The sequence below is a fragment of the Xenopus laevis genome, chromosome 7L, assembly GCF_017654675.1.
Source record: "Xenopus laevis strain J_2021 chromosome 7L, Xenopus_laevis_v10.1, whole genome shotgun sequence".
Classification (NCBI taxonomy): domain Eukaryota; kingdom Metazoa; phylum Chordata; class Amphibia; order Anura; family Pipidae; genus Xenopus; species Xenopus laevis.
The window spans coordinates 35,589,007-35,614,306 of record NC_054383.1 but is presented as its reverse complement, the minus strand read 5'-3'; the positions used below and the strand labels follow the sequence as shown (position 1 = coordinate 35,614,306).

The following is a 25,300-nucleotide window of genomic DNA, read 5'->3' as shown; positions in this document are numbered from 1 at the left end:
CCATACCTGTTATAAAGGTGTTTAAATATATAAGCTGTCAATCAAATAATATCTGCCCTGCCTCTATGGCTATATATCCCCCTTTTTTTATTATGCGCAAAATAGAATTTATTTTTAGACTACATCCTGATTATGCTTTTAATTAAATGCATATTTCCTAGTTATTTTATGATAAAGCAATGACTGTCTCAGCCCTCCTGCTCTGCTTGTTTAGCTAAAGAGCAATATGAAGCAGGATTATTAACACCACATTATCATTTGCTTAGCCAACCTTTAATGTCCTAATATAAACACTTTTTGATATGGCCTTTTTTTGTAATGTCCATCCCCATGCACTGGCTACACAATGAAATGGTTGAGAAAACTGGGGGAATGTGGGGAGAGCAGTGACATCTAGGAAGTGCTGAATGGAAAGTGAAAGTAATTGCTTGCCCCACCTCTATGCCTAAGGCATAGAGGAGGGGCAGACAATATTTGATTGACAGCTGAGATTTTTAAACGAGTTTACAACAGCTATAAACACTTTAATAAAAAAAAGAATTTGGATTTCATGTTTAATTTGAAAAGCTCTTTAATTATACAGCTTTTTATGTCTGGGTGACAGGTCCACTTTAAGCTCTAACCTGAATCAAAATAATCTGCAGAATTGGATGTATGACTTGAATTTAACAAGGGATGTTTATCCCCGCCAACATAACATTTTCTCATAATGAAAGAGAAAAGCATTTTTATCAGAGCTGAAGCTTTATAAATAGGCAGAGCTGGAACAATTGTGATATTGAGAGCGTGTCAAAAACAGCAGATTAGATGTGATGATAAAATAAGCAACAATAGAAAAGGGGAACTGGAAGCTGAAGGAAAGAATGATGTGGTCAGTGTCACTGAAACATGGTGAGGGGTGCAACTGATAGAAGTTATTTAGACTTTGCTGAAACTGTACACTTTTTTGGGAGCTGACACATGAAGAATGAGTTTGCATTGGTTACTTTTCCCCTTGGAATGCCTTGCAAACTACACAGTATGCTACCTAATATTAACCATACTACACCATAAAATAATTAATTCCCTTACGTTTATATAGGGCAAAAAAAGAAGCATAACATTATCTCGGTGAATATATATTATAGATCTAAAAAGATGCTCTGGAAAGCTCATGACCGGACTGTAAAGTCCTATCCTGCATCTCAAGGAGTATCTAAGCAAGCAGGACCAAACCCAGTTGCCATCAACAAACAAAGGTGCTCTTTTGCAAATTGGTGTCTGTTTATCATCCCATGGAAACCATTGGTAAGTTCACTGAAAACTGTCAGGAGTTTGGAGTACAAAAGAAAAAGAGATGGATAGAACAAATGATTAAGACTGCATTAGGGCAGTGGTTGGCCCAGGGCAAAGATCACAATGGTAGGGCCCAGCCCAACGTGTAACATATTTATGGTAGTACAGGTACAGGATCTATTTTCCAGAATGCTTGGGACTTTGGAAATTCCAGATAAGGGACATTTCTATAATTTATATATCTGTACCTTAAGTCTGCTAAAACCTTTAAATAAACCCAATAGGACTGTTTTGCCACCAATATGGATTCATGCAGCTTAGTTATATTACTAAAGAAAAAAAGAAAACCACCTTAAAAACAAAAGTGATTCTGAATAATGCATCCAGATAAGGGATCCCATACCTGTACCTTTTTTTTTAAATTGTGATACAGCAGAAGCTAGATTTTAAGCTTGAAATAAAATCTATGGAGCTTTCTGGGAAACGGGTTTCTATATCCTATACATGTACTGCCCTCAGTGCCGGATTTACAAAGTGGGCGCCCCTAGGCCCACTGCCGTTTGTCACCCCTGTCCCCTCCCCTTTATTCGTGCAAATTTTCATAATCTGGACCGGAGCAATGGGGATTGGTGCATGGGAAATTTAAAAAAAATTATTGTTTTTGAACCAATGTGGGTGTGGTTGAGCAGCTTGCCGCCCCCCTAAAATCCTGCCACCCTAGGCCCGGGCCTAGGTGGCCTTTCCACAAATCCGGGCCTGACTGTCCTAACCTGATTTACCGGTAATGCGGAGACAATTATTGATGTTTTATAAAGAAAATAAATCCAACATAAAACAAGTTAATGTTGTATAGCTTCTTAGATTAAAATAAGGGGGTCTGCCAAGTCACGATTTTATCGTAAGATCGTACGATTTTCCTTCGAAACCCAAAAACTTAGAAATATGCTCTGGCAGGTCCCCATAGGCTAACATAGCACTTCGGCAGGTTTAAGTTGGCAAAGTATTGAAGTTTTTTTAAAGAGACAGTACTTTGATTATCGAATGGTTGAATAGTCAAACTATTTTTACTTTGAATGGAAGTCGTAATATCCTATTCAATGGTCGAAGTATCCAAAAAATTACTTTGAATTCCGAATTTTTTTACTTAGAAAATTCCTTCTAATTCACTTTGACCCTTGATAAATCTGCCCCTAACTGTTATTAGATAAAACGATACTCCCGCGTGCTAGGTGCTGATCCAGGACACCATGTGAGGATACAAGCGTTTGTGTGGAAATATCGGCTTTATTGGAACAAACACAAAGGGGGAATTTTGCAGTGGGTATGCTGGGCTGATTTACGCATTTTTTTGCCGGATCTCCCGGCACTTCCTTACTGTTATTATAATGTAGAGAGTGATATTTGGAGGCAAACTTGGAGGGTCCAAATTACCCTAGCAACCATGCATTGATTTGAAAAGGAGACTGGAATATGAATAGGGCAGGGCCTGAATAGAAACAGTAATAAAAAGTAGCAATACATATGTAGCCTTACAGAGCATTTGTTTTTTAAATGGGACCAGGGGCCCCCATTTGAAAGCTGAAAATAGTCAGAAGAAGGCAAATCATTTTTTGAAAAACTTAAAAAAATAAATAAATAATGAAGACCAATTGAAAAGTTGCTTAGAAATGGACATTCTACAACCGAAAGGTGAACCAAGCCTTAACATCTGTTCAAAATAAAAGAGAAATGCATGCGCAACTCACAAAAACGCTCCCTAGCTTCCATCTAAACAGAATATAGGAGTTTTAATGCATTGACTATACATATTCAAACATCCTTGTATACGACGTGCACTTTATGGCAACCTGGATACAGCAAACAAACCGGTGACAAGGTGGGGTTTTAATGGGACAATTATAAGCAACTACTATACTACTGCTGTTCAGAATGAAGAAGCAGCCCAGGAAGCAGGTGAAGTAGCAAGAGAAGGAGAAATGTCGTTATAGGTCAGACTGGATGCATGCACACAAATATATTCGATACATATTGTTTAGGGAACCTTGTTTATTGTACACTTTCTTCTATATAAGTGTATTTATTACAGTAATACTAATTACATGAAGTGAATGGGATTGTCATTTGATATGAAACCCGGCATTTTGGGGAACTCTCACCGCTGCTCACTTCTCTTCTTGTCCCCAGCAGCATATGCATATACTTATGCACAGGCATTAATATACACACACAACAAGGGCTGTCCTAGACTGAGACCATCACAAGTCATGGGCATTTGCATGGAATTAAATAGCTAGTGACATATAACGAAGGCTTGATGCTATGGATGCAAGTCTGGGATTTAGGGGAACATTTTCCATGAAGCTGTTATGTACTTTGTCATCCAACCTAATGTTTAGGGGAGATTTTGCAGATTTAACTGATCAACCCCATAAATCCAGCATTCTAGAGACATTTAACATAAGCTAAACAAGCTCAGTGTTCCAGATTTCCAAACAGAATGCAAGAACGTATTATAGGAATGATTTATTCGGATACTGAGAATCACAGTTGCAGTAGGTCTAGTGAAGATGTAAGAGCTGTCATGGTGAGATATATCAGTAAGTGCAGATATGAGAATGAATCAGTTGCATGTACTGTTATATTGTTCTATAGCATTCGTGCAGCAATCTATAAATAGGGAATCTTGAATTAATTTCTCCATATTACGTTTTAGTAGGACACGTAGAACATGTGCTATTTGTGCTATGAATCGTCTTACCTACAGCTTCAGCTTCCCTCTTAAAGGGGTAGTTTGACTTTAAATTAACATTTAGTATGTTATGGAATATCCTTTTCTAAGCAAGTTTTCGATTGGTCTTATTTTTTCTATAGTTTATAAACGAATTGCCTCCTTCGTCGGCCATTTTTAAAGATTTCAAATAGGGGTCACTTAACCCAGCAGCCACAAACCTGTAGCTCTTTAAAGGGGCTCTTTAAAAGGGTTTTCTTCAGACTCTTTCCAGCTTTCAAATGGGGGTCACTGGCATATAAAGGTACATAAATAATCTCTACAAATACACCTTAGGGTTATTAAAGGGGACCTGTCACACTAAGAAATAATTTCAAATTCTTTTCTATCATGTTAGTTGAGCAAAATAAACTTTACACTGTATTTATTATTTAAATTTTGTTTCCTTCTGCCTTGGAATTATACAATCACGGCAAGCAGGCGGCTGCCATTTTGTGTACACGGTTACTAAGGGAAATTGTGTATCACCCAAAAATCTTGTGTATGCACCAGAATGGGAGACCTTATGTCCATGTGCAGTGCCCTACACAATTAGACCCTGAGGAGGGAAGGGGGGAATGTGAGAAGAGCAGTGACATGTAGGAAGTGCTGAATGGAAAGTGAAAGTAATTGACTGCCCCTCCTCTATGCCACGGGCATTGAGGCGGGGCAGGTAATATATGATTGACAGTTTAGATATTTAAACACCTTTATAATATGTATGGATGTTTTAATGAAAATAAATTTTGGGGTTCCATATCTAATTTGCAAAGGACTTTCATTATGCAGCTTTTTATGTATAGGTGACAGGTCCACTTTAATAGAGAAATGCTATGAGGCCACCCCTTGTAGCTAATGGAAAATTTCTTGTGATTGTCATGTAAAAAAATTAAGTCTGATAACTATCTTAAATAGGTCAGGAATATTATATAGAAATCTAGTGACAATCAGTGCAAACAGCAGACAAATTGCTGACAGCATATTATGTAGAGTCACATTTTCCTGCCCAAACTATTGTGGTGCACTTGTCACATGAACTGACAGAACTGGCATTGAAGATAATGAATAATTCTCATTTATATAATATAATATATATATATTTTAAATGAAATACCTGAGCCTCCTCTCCCAGCAAAATAAATAAAGGTGTATATAGTTTTTTTGTTTCTGCTGGGGGGGTAGAATATGAATATATTAATGGAAATGTACGTGTATATTGGGGCACTGATACATGCGAATAGCAGAGGATGTGGTAAACAAAGGAAATGTAGATTGTGTGTATGTTGTAAAATGCATTTAGAAACGACTGAAACACCTTGGTAAATAAAAGATATATCCTAATATACTAAATATTTCCTGGGTGGGTGATAAGTAAGAGTAATACATTTTATCTCTATATACCTTAGTGAAAGGGCGAAAGCTATTTATCTGACCTGTTCATTCAACGGACAAGTTATATTTAGAAGTGATCTTATTTTAACAGATCTGAACAAAACAACACCAATTTACAGAAAACAACAGCAGTGCAGAAGGATGTTTTTCAGTGTAATATACATAAATGGAAAATGCATTATATTTATTAGTACGGTGTGGGTTGTAAGCTTGTAGTCTGCCTGAAAATCAGCTATGACTGGGTAAACGTAACTTTTCAACTGGCCTTCATTTTTTCTTTTTTATTGTTTTATAATTATTTGCCTTCTTCTTTCCAGCTTTAAAATGGAAACAAATACTCTGTAAGGCTACAAATGTACTGTTATTGCTACTTTTTATTACTCATCTTTTTATCCAGGCCTCTCCTAATTATATTCCTGTTTCTTATTCAAATCAGTGCATAGTTGCTGGGGTGATTTGGGCCCTTCAACCAGATAAAACTGCAAACTGGAGAGTTGCTAATAATGCAAATAATAAAAAAATGAAAGCCAATTGCAAATTGTCTCAGAATATTTATCTCTACATCATACTAAAAGTTAATCAGGACAACCTCTGGATTTTTTGAGGGCCCTAAAATTAATTTGCTGTGGGGCCCTGTAACATCTAGTTTTTGCCACTGATGTTGTCTGTATTTTTTCTGTGCAATGGCATGATGTAATGAAGATTGAAAGCAGTTCATATGGATTATGTAATTGATTATTACATAAATGTGAAGCTCTAGGTTTAGATCCTAGCAGGGAATGGCAGTCTAAATCTAAGGGGGTTATTTAATAAAATTAAATTTATCTCATAATTTAACTAAAAAAAGCTTGACCGAACTCCCATCTCCGATTTTGCCTTATTTATCAATAAAATAACTCAAATAAATCGTAACGGGAAAAAACCCAATAAAATCAGGCAAAAAACTGAATTGTGCGTTTTTTTCCCGATTTTTTATCGAAATCGCTAGATTTTTCCAGGTTTTTGCCTGAAAACCCCAAACTTATTGGATTATCGGGCTAAACCCAGTGCAGACCACAGTATCTTCCAACTGGTATATGGACATCTCCCATTGACTTATACATGATCTCGACAGGTCTGAGATTTTCTGATTTTTTTTTTTGGAGTTTTTGCCCCAAAAAGCCCAACCAGATACATTTGAGGTTTAGTAAATAACCCCCTAAGTCTTGTCTTAGTAATGGCATGGATCTTCTTACTTTGGGGGGAATTCAGGAAGACGTTGTGGTTAATAACTAGCCCCTGCATAGTATTTATTAGATCATGCTATGCAGAAGTGTGTTCCACAAATGTGTGTAATGATTTGCTGATCATACTGTTTACTGTATTTCTATGGGTGACTTCAATTATCCAGACATTGACTTGGGTAATGGGGTTGCTAAGACAGAAAAAGCTAGTAGGTTTATAAATATGCTGATTGACAGCTTTTTATTCCAGCTCGTTTAATAACCTACTAAGAATTACTCTCTTTTGGACCCTGTAATAACTAATAATACTGAACTCATCTCTAAAATTTGTGTGGGTGAGCATTTAGGGAATAGTGATCATAACATGGTCTCCTTTGAGATTCTGTTGCAGAGGCAATTCTATAAGGGAGTAACTAAAGCACTAAATTTCAGACGTGCAAACTTTGACAGTATAAGGGCATCTCTGCAACATATTAAATGGGAAATGCTTTTCACAGGTTTAAACACAGAACAAAAATGGGAAGTCTTTAAAATGCTGCTTAATAAATATAAATGTCAGTATATTCCCCTTGTAAGCAAGGAATGCCGTTTCAAAGCAAAACCTTTTTGGTTCAATAGAAGTGATGGTATTGAGGTGGGTAAGAAAAGACATGCATTTAAGGCTTTCAGGTTAGCTGGGACAGCCGAATCATTTATAAGCTACAAGTAGGCCAATAAATCATACAAAAAAGCTATCAGGCAAGCTAAAATCAATATGGAAAGGATATTGCAGCAAGCAGTAAAAATAATTCAAAATTATTTTTTAAATATGTTAATAGTAAAAAAATTAAGCAGGAAGGGGTGGGACCCTTAACATCAGAGGGGGTCAGCTGGTTCATGAGAACAAAAAAAAAGCTGTGATTCTGAACTATTTTTTGTCTGTCTACACAAATGAGGAACCAGTCAATGAAGGTTTCCTTCTTAATAGTTCCAATTCTAGTAATACAACTAATGATGCATGGTTCACACATGAGGAAATTCAAAAGAGACTAGAACATGTTAAGATAAACAAAGGTCTGGGGTCAGATGGTATGCATCCCAGGGTACTTAGAGAGCTTAGCTCTGTGCCAAATCTCTTTAATTCATTTTCAGGATTCATTGAGGTCTGGCATGGTGCCAAGAGACGAATGGCGAATTGCTAATGTGGTAACGCTATTCAAAAATGGATCCCAATCTCAGCCTCAAAACTAGGCCAGTTAGTCTGACGTCAGTGGTAGGAAAGCTTTTCGAAGGTTTAATAAAGGTTAAGTCTTCATAGCAAATCATAATACTATGGGTTTGTGCCAGCATGGTTTTATGCGTAATAGATCTTTCCAGACTAACTTAATTTATTTTTATGAGAAGGTGAGCAGGGACCTCGATTCTGGGATGGCAGTGGATGTGATTTACTAAGACTTTGCTAAAGCATTTGATACAGTGCCACACAGAAGGTTACTGTTTAAATTAAGGAATGTTGGCCTGGAACATAGTATTTGTACCTTGATAGAGAACTGGCTAAAAGATAGACTACACAGACTGGTGGTAAATTGAACATTTTCTAATTGGACCAGTGTTGTTAGTGGAATAACAAAGGGCTCTGTACAAGGTCCCTTGCTTTTCAACTTGTTTATTAATGACCTGGGGGTGGGCATTGAAAGTACTGTTTCTATTTTTGCAGATGATACTAAATTGTGCAGAACTTTAGGTTCCATGCAGGATGCTGCCATGTTCAATATTGATAAATGCAAGGTTATGCACTTTTGCAAAAATATTATTAAAACAAGTTATACACTAAATGGCAGTGTGTTGGGAGTTTTCTTAAATGAGAAGGATCTAGGGTTTTTTGTAGATAACAAGTTGTCTAATTCTGGGCAGTGTCATTCTACTAAAGCAAATAAAGTTGTGTCTTGCTTAAAAAAGGGCATTAACTCAAGGGATGAAAACATAATTGTACCTCTTTATAGGTCGCTGGTAAGGCCTCATCTGGAGTATGCAGTGCAGTTTTGGACTCCAGTCCTTAAGAGGCATATGCTGTAAGTAAGAGTGCAGAGACTAAGTGCAACTAAATTGGTTAAAGGGATGGAAGACTTAAATTATGAGGGGAGACTGTCAAGGTTGGAGTTGTTTTCTCTGGAAAAAAAGGCACTTGTGAGGGGACATGATTACACTTTACAAGTACATTAGAGGACATTATAGACAAATAGCAGGGGACCTTTTTATCCATAAAGAGAATCACCGTACCAAAGGCCTCCCCTTCAGACTAGAAGAAAAGAACTTTCATTTGAAGCAACGTAGGGGGTTCTTCACAGTCAGGACAATGAGGTTGTGGAATGCACTGCCGGGTGATGTTGTGATGCTGATTCAGTTAATGCCTTTAAGAGTGGCTTGGATGATTTCTTGGACAGACATAATATCAAAGGTTATTGTGATATTAAACTCTATAGTTAATATATATAATTTATGTGAAAGTAGGTAGGGGTGTGTGTCTGGATGCTGGGTTTCACTTGGAGGGGTTGAACTTGATGGAATTTGTCTTTTTGTAACCCAATTTAACTATGTAACTGTGTATTTGTTGATGGATTTCTTGACTGAACTCATGTCCTCGACCTCTCCAGTTTTGACATGGTTCTTTATCAAAACTGCATGTCTGTGTTACAATCCTGAGAACTGGATAAAATCCTGCAAGTAATGTGAGAATCCCCACCTGATCTGTCATCACCCGTATCCTTATAGCACAGCCCTACCCCTAAATGTCATCACTGTCCTACCCTTTACTGCCACTGTCTGTTCCCACAGCAAGCAAAAGGTGGCCACTTCCTGGCATGGGGTTTAATGCTGGGTCTGATTCATAATAATATGATCAGATTTCAAAGTACATATACTAGATTGAAACTTATTGTTATGATACTGTATGATATGCTAATAGATGCTCATTATAATGATTATGTTCCCCCTCCCTACTCTCTCCCTTGTTACTTTCTTTACCCCTCCACAATTTTAAAATCATAATAAAAAATATAGAAACATGATCACTTGCCATTTCTACTAAACTTTATGGATGATTTTTCCATTGAGAAAACTTGTTTAGTTCCATGATGGTGCTGTTGAACATACTAGGGGACATTTCCTCTAGAAACGAAGTGCCGCTTGTGCCATGCTGTAGGCGATTTTTCATTATAGCCGGCGGAAGACAGGGGGAAGCCGTTCGGGCAGATTAGTCGCCCCAAAGAATCTCCCTGAATCGCCAGGTGTGCCCTTACCCTTATAATGTGCCAGGGTTGCTATCTTGCACTGTATGGTATGTTAATGTGCAATTTTTAATTTACATCTAACTTTATCAGATGTCTGTTAACCATCTAATCAAAATGACATCTGTTCAATGATGTGTTATCGTTTTCACAAGATTTTATTAGATAATAGAATTTCAGTTGCTTGTAAGTGTTTCATCAACCTGTATCTGCACCCATACAGCACTGTCCAAAGTGTAATGTAATGTAATATATTAGATAAGCTATTCTGTACTCCTTACAAGAGCAAATACTTCTGCTTTTGGGGTCAGAAGCAAAACAAGGCAACAAGGGGACCAGTGCAAGAATACTTTGGGGATCATTATTCATAGGAATTTGAATGTCCTCCCTGTGTTTGTGTGGAGTTACTCTGCAGGCACTCTTTTTTATATAAAAAAATGTGTAGGTTTAAATTACTTTGCATGCAATTAACCTGGCTCAGGGAAAAAAGTTAGCAACACATTTGCACCTTAAGGTGGCCATAGACTCAAAGATCCACTCGTTTGGCAACATCGCCAAACGAGCAGATCTTTCCCAGATATGCCATTAACGAGCATGGCTATATCGGGGGTAATCGGATTGTTCGGGCGTATGGCCGAACGATCCGATTACGATGCGCAATGGGCTCCGGCAGGATCGGTCAGGTCAAAATCAACCCTGACCGATCGACCAAACGACCGATCTCCGCTGGACGAAAGATGTCGGCACACGCCACACACTATCCAAAAATCGTACGAATCCTCGATTCATACAACAGGATCTGTGTGTCTATGGCCACCTTTACAGTGTCTTAGTCTTTCCTTTCTAATGCTTCATGGTTTCTTGTTTTAGCAGTTACTGTATATAGAAAATTACCCAGACACACAGTACATTCAAAAGCCATTGGAGGAACATATGTTAATTAAAGAAACAGTAAAATCAAATAATATTACATTTAAAGTAATACAAATATAATGCAGTGTTGCCCTGCACTGGTAAAACTGCAGTGTTTGCTTCAGAAACACTACTATTGTTTTTATATATAATATCCATTTCCACCATTCTACACAGCAGCTTGTGTATAGGAACTATAGCAGTGTTTCTGAAGCAAACAGATCAGTTTTACTTTAAAACACTTTAATTTTTTGGTGTTACTGTTCCTTTAAAATTAAAACATTTTATTTATCAATGCTTTATACACCTATGTTGAGTGTGAGTCTCATAAATAAAGCATGTACCTAATGGGGTATACACTAATTTATGTTACAGAATATACTATTTGGTTCAGTTGGTGGTGCTGTGCTGCCATACTACTCACCTTTCTTCGGCATCAAAAGGAAAGATACAGGGGTCATTTATCAACACTGGGCAAATTTGCCCATGGGCAGTAACCCATGGCAACCAATCAAATTGCTGCATTCATTGTTCTACTTGCAGCTGGCTTTAAAAAGCTAATCACTGATTGGTTGCTATAGGTAACTGCCCATGGGCAAATTTGCCCAGTGTTGATAAATTAGCCCCTGTGACAGACTCATACCTATATGAGATGTATGCGCAGTAGCTAGTGACGTAACCAGGTCCGGATCTGTGGCAAGGCCTGGGCTTAGGGTGGCAAGATTTTAGGAGTGGCATTCCGCATTCCAATTTTGTTGGAAGCACTGGGGACGAGCTGCTGTTTAAACTGCCTGCACACCTAATCCCCAGTACTCCAGAGAGAGCTTGCGCATGAACGTGTGAAAGGTGGGGGAGGGTGCGCTCGCAACAGAAGGGGGCCGTGTGGGTGACCCTCTGGCCTAGGGGCGACCCAAACAAAATTCGGACCTGGGCGTAACAGCATGCCACTGGGCCACCTAGTAAAGAAATTTTAAAGAGGGGCCTGGTGTGCATAGCCACTCCTGACCTGACCCTGCTCTCAATTAGGAAAGCAGCTGCAGAAGGGAAATACACGTAACGTTAGAGGAAGCAGACCTCGTAGTATGGGCCTATCTGTTCCCTGGACCCCCTGCCACCACAGGGTCTGCTTCCTCTATAGTTACTCCACTGGCAGTAGAGTAAAAGCATCTCCAGCTGTATCTAATGCATCTGCCAGTGCAACAGCCTTTGGGAGAGAGTTCCATAGGGTAACTATCGCGAAAGTTAAAATTTAATATAAGCTTCAGCAAAATATAATTTAATATAAACTTTCTAAATACAAACAATTAAATATTCTGCATAATTTCTGAAATAATCAAGTTTATCTTCACTATCCCTCTCTCAGCATCTGTTTCTCTTCATTCTGTCTTCTTGCAGCAGTTGGGAGTCAGATAGTCATTGGCAGTTAGATCCAATATATCTTATAGGGGGGCTCCTTTTTCCTAGAAGATGTATTTGAGCTCATTCAAATAACTGATTACAGTACAAACAAATTCTAACAAAATAACTGCTTTTTGCACAAATTCTGCATGTAGAGAGACAGGATTTCTGGTGATTATAATAGAGTGAGCTCTATTTTATACATCTTCTAGGCAAAAGGAGCCCCCCTAAAAGTTATGTTGGATCTAACTGTCAATGATTATCTTAAAACCCAACTGCTGCATAAAGAGAGAATGAAGAGAAACAGATACTGAGAGAGGGATAGTGAAGATGAACTTGATTATTTTAGAAACAGTACAGAATTTTTAATTAATTGTATTTATAAAAGTTTCTTATTTCTGTATGCTGAAGTTTATATTAAAGTTTCATTTTCGCGATAGTTCCCCGTTAATATTTCTCACTGTATACAACCCTTTCCTCGTCTTAACATGAAACCCCTTTCTTTGTCCTTTAAGTATTTAAAACGTGGGAATGTAAATTAAATAACATTTTCCATTTAATTGAATCAGAAAGCATTTAATCACATGCACTTATTATCGCTTCAGTCCTTGCACAGGCCTTAAATGGTCAAGATTAGACTGAAACAAATTCTGTGCTCTCATCTGTAAATTCTCGATTTCTCTCTGTGTGACAGTTTGACTTATCTGCTGCTGATAAAAGTTGCAGTTGCTTGTGGTTTACTTGGTGTTAGATTTCTACAGTACATGTTACCATCAATATGTGCATGTACTACAAAGTATGAGGAACTCCAACACACAGCCTAAAGAGATATATGTGTGACACATCAAGTGAAATGGAGGAGACACCCCCTAGGCACCAGCCAATAACCGCAAGTCTCAATGGGGATCGCAGCCAACTATTATTCTCCCCAATACTTGATTCCCTTTGAGTGGCTTCATTTAAACAACTGATAAGGCAATAAATGACAGTAAAATATTTAAGGGATAGCGTTATCCCTGCTTAAAGGAGGCATGTTGTAAAAGAATAATGTAAATTTCTTTTTTTCCAGTCAAAAACAAGCCTTTCTACATATTTCTATATTAAAAAATGTAGCACTGTAGCACCAAATCTTCTCCCTGCTGTTTTTACATGTACAGTTCTGCCACCTGTGCTCTGAGTTCCTATGATACTCTCCTGATGTCCAGAACATGCAAGTTGGGGCGACCCAGTAGGTCGGTGTAAGTAGTAAAGTAAGAATAGTTAAAATGTTAAAAAACCACAGGGGTCATTAATGATCCCAGAAGTGCCAGAGCAAGCGCACTATGGGGCGCAAGAGCGCACATGAATACATTACTGTATAAAAACATGGGCAACCACACCATATTGTGAAATTATGTAACTCCAGAAATGGGATATAATTACAAACAAATAGCACTATTTTTGTAAAATGGGTAAATTCAAGCTTATATATATATGCTATAAAAACAAACTTTTGTATCTTTCAGGAGTATGCAGTAAAGCATATACTGAGACCTAATTAAAGTCTTGATGCATTTATAGTAAATAAAACAGTTTGACACTCAAAACCCTACAGGCCCCAGAGACCACAGAGGCCCCTGTGCTGCCTAATTTTAAGCACTACTTTCTAGCCAGTCTGTTTATGCACATTGGTGGCTTGCTTCGCAAGCAGATAACCAACCTGTGATCCTAGAGGCCTCTCTCGTGGGATCATTTGCAGCCCTGACCTGAGGCCCCTTGGTCTATTGCAATACTAACACTCCAATGCTCACTGTGATACATTTATTTCTAGAAGCTTTGGGGTTCGTGCAGGCCTGGCAGGTGGCTTGCTCTGTGTGGACCCCACTATAGGGAAATAACAAACTACTGTATATCCAGAATTATTGAATGTGCCATGGCTGGGGTAAAAACACTGCAAGACATAGTAACACACTGTAACTGTAAACAATTTGCTGATCTACAGTGAGACTTTGAGCTCCCCTCTAGGATGGAACAGGGGAACAGTTGAACTTATTTAAACAACACTGGAGAGATATGTCCTTATATCTGACTTATGCAAGCCACTATCCTGGTGCTACACAATACTGCTTCAAGCTAACCCCACTCCTTTAGACAGGACTAAGTTTCTCTCACACACAGACATTCCTGACTTGCAGGCCCGGATTTGTGGAGAGGCCACCAAGGCCTAGGGCGGCAGGATTTTGGGGGGCGGCATACTGCCCAACCACACCCGTATTGATTTAAAAACACTGGGGGTGTGCAGGAGATATGATAGTTTTTTAAATTTCCTGTGCGCCAATCCCCATGATGAAAATTTGAGCGAATAAAAGGGAGGAGACGGTGCGACGAACAACAGAGGGCCTCGGGGCACCAGATATGTGAATCCAGCCCTGCTGACCTGACAGATGACATGTTGAAAGACGCACTGAGCTTTGTCCTTGAATTTACCAGTTGACTCAGAGATAGGTATATACAAAAGAAATTCTTAAACTGAGCCAACCTCATCACATATCACTTATCCAAGTTAATCCCTGACTGTTTGGATCAGTGTCAGAAATGTGATACCTTTTTCATGTGTTCGGGTACTTTTCCATCATACCGAGGTTTTGTTTTATTACACCAAAAAGGCGACTCTTTAGCACTGGAAACAGATCATTGTTCCCTTTTTAGTTATTGATGACTCACTACCGTATAAAAACTAACATGTTTGCTAAAGGCAAACCGTCATGCCATCTTGGATACTTGGTTATCGTTAAGAACATGACTGATTTTTTTCATAGCTATTTACAACCTTTTTCTAATGCCACAGGGAAATTTTCAGGTACGAAATGTATGTGCTGAAAGAACTCACCAACTTATCTAATGGCATAACTAAGTTACTGGACAAGAAACACTTTTTTGGCCCTTTTGAAACTCTATGACTATTCTGCACAAATGAATTGACTCTATATCTGTCAAGAACCACCCCATTAACCTTCAATACATTGTGGTCCCCCCACAGCTGCTTGCTCTTTTGTCTCTATTGTTATGTCTCTGATTACTTGTTCATTTAATTGTAGTCATATTTAAAGCCAAAGTAAGTGCAGGAGTTTTAATTAGAGCCTTAGGTTAGACATCCCTTAAACAACCCTAGTGGTATGGCAGGGGCACAAGTTATTGCCCTCTCTGTTCTGGCCTAAAACTAATTTTCATCATTCTCAGTTGTGGTTTTACTTTACTGTCCCATGGTCATAAGTAAGTATACTGCTCATGGGTTTCTCATACAGACAAAAAAAAACAATATAGGAAAGAAAGAGCATTTTTTGTTATTTCTCTAAACTTGTTTCCTCCACGTTGCACCTTAGGTGTGTACATAGCTCAGTTTCACACATTCATGCAGGAAATTATGACAAACTGTGGGCTGGTGCTTGCTGTTAGAAAATAAATTTGGCAGGAACTTGCTTGTGACATTACTGTTTCTCATCTAGAAGACAGCAACGACAGCTCCAGCATCATGAGAGGTGCCTCTATCAAGTACATATTCCTGGGAGCCGTAATTGTCATCATTATTGGAGCTCTCGCTGAAGGTGAGATCAGCTTATTATTCTCTCTCTAAGCCAAATATATATATATATATATATATATATAATCTTCAGAATGGACCCGCACTCCAAGTAGTTCAATCAAAGTGAATTTTATTGAATTTCCAATAAAATTCACTTTGATTGAACTACTTGGAGTGCGGGTCCATTCTGAATATTGTATGTTATAACTTGACCCTAGCACCCACAACGAATCACATGGGATTGAGTGCAGGTACTTTCTGAATATATATATATATATATATATATATATATATATATATATATATATATATATATATATAGATATAGATATAGATATACATCTTTTTTTAGGAAATGCATGCTTGCTATGATATTGCTTCAAGTTAAAGCAGGTTTCTGTGGGGGAGAACAACGGAAAGCTGACTCAACTGATGACGCATATGAAAGAATATTGCTTGAGTTTTTCTCATGTTGTATGATCCTTTTGACACTGTGTACTCTTTATTTCTATATCTTGAAACAAATCTTCCTTTCTTATTAGGTCAGTAACATCAACCTATTTTATATAATCCTTTTATGTTTTAAGTGTCTCTCTCTATTAGCTGCAAACAAAACAGTTAAAATATGTACAGCTATGGGACTTGTTATCCAGAATGATCAGGTCCTGTGATTTTCCCGGATAATGGATCTTTCCATAATTTGGACCTTAAGTCTACAAGATAGTCATTTAAACATTAGTTAAACGCAAAAGGCTGGTTTTGCTTCCAAAAAGGATGAATTCTATCTTAGTTGTGATCAAATACATGGTACTGTTTTATTATTACAGAGATAAAGGAAATCATTTTTAAAAATTTGGATTATTTGGATAAAATGAATGAAATGTGAAACAGCCGTTCCTCAATTTGCGGCTTTTTGGATCACAGGTTTCCGGATAAGGTATCCCATACCTATATATGGATCTAGGGAGTCATGACCGTTTGCCACTATTTACATTTTAAAGCCACTGTATTATATCTGCCGCCCTACAGCCCTGCCTGGTGACCTACGCTGCTACATAGGAACCCATTATAAGGCCAAATGCAATTCTTTGAAAGCAGGGTTAATGTACATTACATTGGATTATTTAAAGAATAGTAAATGCCTACAAATTTTCTACTTCTAACATCAGCACGAACCATTATTTACTGTTACTGGATTAAAAGACACCCTGTACTCCACATTCCTATAATTATTTTTAATATTTTTAATATTTAATAATCAGGGATTACATTGATGAATTTCATGAAAGTTATGTTATTGTTTGATGCAAATAAGAGACTGATCATTATTCAATACAATATGTGCAGGTGCATAAAAGGCAAATCTATTATAATTCCAAGTAGTGTTCATCTACTAATGTATCCGTTTTCTGTGTTCAGAGAACATACCTTGTGTGCATATTCATATGTATACATGTAATACTGCAGAAGTGGCACCACCTCTATATTCATAAATATGATGCTTTTACTATTGTCCACTATGCTTCGAATCACTTACAAAGCATTGGCCACCTTTATGGGATAGCCAATATGTTTACATACATTAGAGGCAATATGATAAATGCGGTTAAAGTGATATTGACAATAAAAAAACGAACAGAAAAGATAGGTGCCAGTCCAGGGTGCATATCCATAAGAAAACCAATAAATGTGAGTCCCTCCAAAAAAAATCAGTCAAGGGTAATTAAAAATACAAAAATATTTATTAGGACATAATAAATGGAGGCCTCCATTTAATATGTCCTAATAAATATTTTTGTATTTTTAATTACCCTTGATTGATTTTTTTTTTTTTTTTGGAAGGACTCACATTTATTGGTTTTCCAATAAAAAAACTAGTCTTAGGACAGAGACACATGCTCGGATTCAGGGAGTTCAGTCGCCCAGCAAAAATCTCCTCTTCTTCAGAGGCGACTATTCTCCCCAAACTGCCTCCTGCTGGCTAGAATGTAAATCGTTGATGGTTTTTATATAAAAATGAAAAGCAGAGAGCACACAATGGTTGAAAAAAAATCTCTCACTCCATGCTGCACACATTTACGCGCCCCCGGTAGGCGCAACCAAAACCAGCAGCAATATTATTTTAGTGAAGCACAGGAAGCTTGCAGTATACAAAAAGTACACTTTTATTCACCTATTAAAATATATGGATAGGCGTGGAGTATAGCAGAACCCAAACTTTATGCGTTTTGTGGCCTCACCACTTCCTCAGTTCATGCCTCCCAACTGTCCCTTTTTCGGAGGGACAGTCCCTCTTTTGACAGCTCAACCCGCAGTCCCTCATTTGTACTGGAAAGTCCCTCTTTTCTCTGCACTGAACAGCCAGAAAAAGAAACAAAATTTCTCACTTAATTGGCTTTTAGCAGAGAGCCCAGAACAGCTAACAGGTGCAAATAAGATACTTTGTAACAATTCTGAGACACAAAAACACAGTATAGATAAGGAGAAATATTTTCAAACTTTCATAACCTGCCAAATTTTGTAAAACAAACATGGTAATTAGGGGGTGTGGCCACATAAAGGGGTGTGGTCAAAAAATTGCTGCGCTACGTGCGGAAAAAAAAATTTTTCCCCTCTTTTTACTTCCAAAATGTTGGGAGGTATGTCAGCTGCAAGCCATTTGTCCATAACTCACAACACAGCACATTTATACCCAAAACCCCTCCCCATTACAATGATTAACTGTATAATTGTTATACCAGTGAGCACCGTCTTCCTCCTTCTTTCCGCGGCTGGTCATGTGCAGTAGAATGAAAACTCAAACTTTAACTAAAAAGTTGGCTAATTCGTTCAACTGCGCAGCCGTCTGCCCCGGGAGATTTGAAGAGAGAAGAAGCCAGAAGAGGATCTCTCTGTGGTGCTCTCTGGAGTAACCCCAGGCCGGTGTAATTTTCTGCTGATAGGAGCACTGGCCCAGGGTTTCAGGGGTGCCTAACATTTGTCACCTCCAAGTGCAAGATGACTTTCCTTCTTTACCTCCATTTGAACAAGTTGCTGTGTTTAGGGAGGGATGGGGGAGGGAATAGTAATTTTACAATGCATAAATTAATTGTCATATTGATTAATTCTGGATATAGATGTATGCTGCCCCTAAAATTTTCATATGGGCACGATATTATACTGTATCTAGGACCCAAATGAACTTGAATGAACCCCAGTTTAATTGATGCAAAGGAGGGTTATTTTTCAATTCTGGCCCATGAACAGCAGCATAGCTGTTACTTATCTGTGCATGGTTCTGAAATCTTGGGCCTCCCGAGTGGGGCTTGGTCTGGTGTCTCTACTGCAACATCCCTACCCTTAAATTAAAGTTATTGGGTATATCCCAGAATCCCATGCTCTTCCAGATTTGGACCAGGGAGATTTGGCATCCAAGCCAAGAGTGGTAATCTGCCTACCCACAGAAAGGAGTTGTCAGAATTCAGATTGGGTTCAGGAATAACTCAGATGCGTTTTAGAACTCAGTGCTGCTACTGAACTGTACTGAACACTAACTAACAAAATGGACATTTGGACAAACTGACATATTTGGCAGCTTTGATAAAAATATATCAGGTCAGGAAAGTGTTGACAAATGGGAAATAAGAATGAACGGCTAGGAATCCATTCAAGTGAAGAGTACACACTTAATCCTACTGAAACTTATACTGTGCTTTTATAAAGGCAAAAAAATCATCTTGACAATGCAGTTTGTTGGAAACATGCATAGGGACGATAATAGATTAGATTAGATTGGGATCTGTGGCAGTTGCATGATATGACACTATGGAAATGTTATTTCACTCTACCACGACTTAGCCAACCTCAGCTCACTGCAACACCCATTATTCCAGTCATGAGCTGGATGAAAATGCTGATAATTGTAATTTTGGAGAGTCACAGACATTAGTTCACCTTATGTGAGCATTATAAAGCATTTATGTGTGCATATATATTTTTCTAGGTGTATCTGTGAAGAAAGAGAGAAAGATTAAAGGAAAATGCCAACCAGGAGACAAAAGCTGTGTGGAAAATAAAGTGCCACTTAGTAACACAAAGCTGAAGACATCCAAATCAAAGTAAGTAAAATAAACGTAGTTCCCCATGCTTATTTCTCAGCACCTGGAGAGGAAGAAACCGATAGACCTTCTTAAAGGACCAGTAACATCAAAAAAAAAAAATCGTTTTAAAGTAATGAAAATATCATGTACTGTTGCCCTGCACTGGTAAAAGTGATCTGTTTGCTTCAGAAACACTACTATAGTTCATATAAACAAGCTGCCGAGTAGCAATGGCGGAAATTGAAAAAAGGCTTTATACTACAGTATAATAATGGATAACTGGTAACACCATTATGTTCTACAGAGTTTATCTCTTATCTGCTGTTTAACTTGAGCTTGAATAGCTGCCCCAATGGCTAAACAGCAGCTTATTTATGTAAACAATAGTAATGTTTCTGAAGCAAACACTGCAATTTTACTAGTGCAAGGCAACACAGTATTATATTTTTATTAGTTGAAAACAATTTAATTTTTTGATGTTACTGGTCCTTTAAGAAGGTCTATATGTTGCATCCCTCCCTGTTGTAAGAGAACTAGGCAGCCATTCAGACTCTGCAGGCTGAAAACTTGCTTATTATTAGCTATTCTATAACATGCTAAATGTTAACTTAAAGGTGAACTACCTTTTTTTTTTTTTTATTAATTGTTTTTATTGAAAGTTTGTTTGCAAGCATGTCGTACAACATTGGACCAGATAAGTCCATGTAGTAGTGATCAATGTTAAAGAAAATGCAAGCCATATAAGATATGATACATTCGAAGAAAAAAGAAAACAGAAACATAAAACAAAGCTAGCATAACATTACTTTCCATGGATTTTCAGAATGTATATATCAATATTCTGAGGTTGAACACAGATTTCCGGATTTAATGGGAAATACTTTTCCTGTAAAAGTGTTGCAATGCAGTCCATTTATGCTTTGGTACAGACACCACATGGCACAAACTATAAAACTAAAAGATAGTATTTATTCTAAAAGGAACTTTCAATGTTTTTCTATATTCAGGTAATCCCTTATATATAAATGGTGTCTTATTTTAGCATTAACATTTAAAATGTGTATGGTATTAGGTTGGGAAGAGCAACACTGCCACAGATTTGTTGTGGAGCTCACAAATGAGATCTTAGTCCCTGACCCATCAATGACTTGTAGCGGCCTGTAAGGATACAGTATATTAGGAATGTGTGCTTATTTTGCATTTCTAAAGATCTGCATACTTTTTGAAAGCAGGATATAATTAATGACATGCCTTTTTTGGACTCACATCAGGGATTTCAGATAATCTGATATTGGTGGGCTTTTAAAAAATTAAAAGATATAATTTTGCATTGATGTATTGATTGCAAGATGGCTGCATTTACAGAAGTACAAGTTGAGAAATGATATAGCTAGGTGTAAGGCATTCTCAGGAGAGCTCAGGAGAATAGAAGTTCCATGGCAATGTACCCCTCTGCCTCCTAATTTGTCCCTCGTAGACCCATGTCTTGTTTGTATTTGATCAGCCCTCTCCCTGGCATAAGCACCACTAGATATATTCTCATTGTTCTTCAGACTTTTGAAGATGCTGTCACATATTTCCAATTAGAAAATACATGGAAACAAAATAGCATCCTTTCATCCAGAAAGCTCGGGATAAGTCTTTTAGTATAGAGATCCAAATTACAGGAAATTTGTGGATTTAAACATTAAATAAACCCAATAGGGTGGTTTTGCCTCCAATGAGGATTAATTATATCTTAGTTTGGATCAAGTACAAGGTAATGTTTTATTATTACAGAGAAAAAGGAAATTGTTTTTAAAATTGGGATCTTTCTGGATAACGTGTTTCTGGATAACAGATCCCATATGATGTATTCATTTTAACACATTCATACTATCCATCCAGCTTGAATGCCACACATATCACCCTTCAGCAATGATACACCACTTATGGACTGATAAGTAGATTAGTATTTGTGTTTGGAAACTGGTAGGGACTGATCCACATGTGGGTGTTTTCATTTGAGAGAGTGACCTCCCCTCCTATTCATCTAAATCAATATTTCACATATTTATAATTCGCAAAAATGAGTGTTGGTAATAACGTACCTTTTGTTGAATAAACTGTTTTAGTTAGTAATAAAGAGTTTTTTGAATGAGTGCATACTGTCCTGCAGACTGCCCCCTGTGAACAAGCCCAACCAGTGGCATAACTAGTGTATGCCGCCCCCCCCCCCCACCTGAAAAAGAATCTTTGAAGGGGCCCGACACACAGTGGCATGTGCCCAGCCTTCTCTTGCCGGCTCCCTGCCTCCCACCCACTCACTCCCTGCCTCCTACCTGTGTCTTCAAGCCTCATACAACCTCCCTTTGAGCTCACAAGTAGAACAGCAGTTGGGAAATAATTTCCAGTTATAGAGGAACAGACCCTACGGTCTGGGCACCCCCATGACCACAGGAAGGGTTGGTATCCTGGGCCGGCGGGATACCAGGAAAAAACACAGTGGCCCCCACTCTCATGAGTCGCTCGCCCAGACCCGCTCCCTACCCTTGCTGCCTCCGACCACCCTCTCTGACCCCAGTCATGCAAAAGAAGGTACACATATGTCCGATCAGGCTAAAGGGGGGTTGTGGCTGTAGAAGGGGGCTTTATGTCAGGGGGGCCCTGAGACAGCAGCCCGAGGCCCCACAGTTGGTCCCTGACCACAGGGTCTGCTTCCTCTCTAGTTACACACAACTTTCTCTTGTTTGTTATCCTCTCTAGTTACAACACTGGACCCAACTGAGAAATGATCTCTAACACCACTGAAATGGCGTCCATCGTACATATTCAGTTATCACAATTTATTTGCACATTTAACACATTTATTCTTCAGTATTACAAGCACCTATTTTTCTTTTAAAACAAAATTAAAGTAGAATAGTTTCCCTTTACATTATCTGAACTGGCATTTAGTATTGACTATGCACTCTATCCATGTCTCTGTAGCATGATGACATCTTTCCTATACGACCTTCCTTTTGACAATGAACCACTTGCTACTGATGAGTCTGGCTCAGGCTATGAAACCGACGTCGGATCTGGTGGAGAAAGTGATGTGGATTCTATGATTGAAGAGCCAAAGGAGTCCAGTGAGAAGGCATATGAAAAGAAACGGATGAACATGATGAGATTTAACAAGAAAGGAGTTAAGGAAAATTTTGAGATTTAAGGCCACTGTTTTCAGGATAAACAGATAACTATTACAAGTGATTGCTTCCTAAACACATCCATCTATATTTTATATCATCTGCCAGAAATCTTGCCACACTCCACAAAATGCAAACTACAATGTGTTAGCTAAGGTTATATATATATATATATATTGTACATGTGGAAGGGTTTCAGGCTCATTTCCCTGGCTTTCTGCACACATGCATTTCATGCTGCTCTATTACAGTTTCTCTTTTGTTCACTCTTAAAGTAGGAAACCACAGGAAAGTTTGTTTCCATGTCTTTGCATGAAAACAATATTCAAGAGAACATATTTATCTAGTTTATTTGGAAGAGAGATCAGCACAAATAGTTTAACCCTTTCCCCGCAGCACAGAACTTCAGCCCCGGGGACAGTACATTGCCCAGCAATGCCTCTTGACTTTAGTAATACCTGGAATATAGGTTTTATGTTACTGGTGAGCTATAACAATGTACAATCCACTATATTGGCTGGGAAAGGGTTAAATAGCCTTATACTTGAAAACAATTAGATGCTTTATATTCTACAAGAATATCAATTACAATGTTATTGTTCTTTTTAAAAAGAATTTATTCAGTACTGTTTTGTTCTGCTGCCTTTGGTTTATTGGAATTTTATCACTGTAACAGAGAATATAATTATATACAGAATATTAATATGAAGTGCTTTTAAAATGGCCAGACCCTCTGTCTATAACAAGAAATGGGTCAATAGAATGATTCATGGGCCATGAAATATTGTTACACAGCAGCGGGTAGGAAAGGTATATATACCTTGTATGTGTCCAACCCTGTCCAGCCCTGTGGCTGAACTCCAACTCCCAGCATCCTATAACTATATGAACTCCATTTGTGATTTCTGTAAATTATCAGCATTATCTGCTCGCTGTTGGCTTGTGTAATGTTTATCTTTCCCTTTCTTGCAGCATCTTTATTAAATGTAAGGTGATAGTAAAGAGGCTTTTGTGTGTTCCTTTTTATTAGCAATGATGTTAAAGTACTTTTTTTCCCCTTCGATTTGACTACATGTTGTTCAATGCTTGGGCTTAGTAACCATGGTCTTTGTCTCAGTCAACACGAGGGCTGTAGCCTCTCCTGAATATACAGAATATAGGGGGAAAAAAGGCTTTGTTACTGAACTAAAATTTATATCACAGTAGCTATCCCCCCAACACTAAAAATGTCCCCATTAATGACCCATGTTAGCCATTAGTCAAGTGCTAAATACAATGAACGTTCATAATATATTAATAAACATTTAATACAATCAAAATTTCTAATTACCAGCTATGATACAGTGCCAGACGACCTGCCTGGTGATGCCATATCATTTATATTTTTGGGTTCCTGTTTAAGAGGTTAAAGTGAAATTTATATCAACCACATGAATGGGTGCAACTACAGGTTGATCCTTCTGGTTATGGTTATCTTTAGACAGGCTGATTCGGGGGAGATTAGTTGCCCAGCGAAAAATCTCCTTTTCTTCGGGCGACTAATCTAATCTAAATTTGGTTTCTTATTCTCAATTATGAACAGAACATAAACTGGGCATGACAGGTATAATTTTATAATACTGGTATAATTTTATAATACTGTGTCCTGATTTTTCTGTTCTAGTTCTCTGTATAAGGGCATTACCTCATCTATAGATTTGGTGAACAAACACTTTTCCCTAAAGCAATACTTTGCGTGGTTGGAAATTGTAGCTATTTTTGTCTAGAAGGACTTTATATACTGCTTGGCCTTTACAACACCCTCTGTGTTTTTAATGGAAACAGTTTAATCACTAAAAGCATCTACTCTTTTCTGTACATTCTGATGGGACCTGTTATCCAGAATGCTTGGGACCTGGGGTTTTCTGGATAATGGATCTTTCCGTAATTTGGAGCTTCATACCTTAAGTCTACGAGAAAATGATGTAAACATTAAATAAACCCAATGACCTGGTTTTGCTTCTGTTTTAATTGTGGTTCTATGAGTCTCTCGGAAGTAATTCAAACACACCAGCTAGTATAAGCAAAGGTTTATTACATACATAGAGTGAAGAAGATATACATTACCGAATGAGTAAAAGAGCGAAGCATACAATCTACAACCAAGACTGGGAGATCCCGGAACAGTCAGCTGATTGAATCCCTCAAACGGAGCACGGAAGGTCCTGTGGCGGCACGCGTCAACCCCACAAGATCTCAACTGACCGAATGTAGACC

At 38.0% G+C, this 25,300-nt stretch overlaps 1 protein-coding gene across 1 annotated transcript; it reads left to right on the top strand.

Annotated features, from left to right (window-relative positions):
* Positions 1-1,137: 1,137 nt before the first annotated feature.
* Positions 1,138-24,046, top strand: LOC108696209. The gene is made up of 4 exons (XM_041569022.1): positions 1,138-1,287; positions 15,685-15,817; positions 19,778-19,892; positions 22,845-24,046. Exons 1-4 carry the CDS (start codon positions 1,138-1,140, stop codon positions 23,065-23,067), a joined length of 621 nt encoding a protein of 206 aa, XP_041424956.1. The 3' UTR covers positions 23,068-24,046.
* The last annotated feature ends 1,254 nt before the right edge of the window (positions 24,047-25,300 follow it).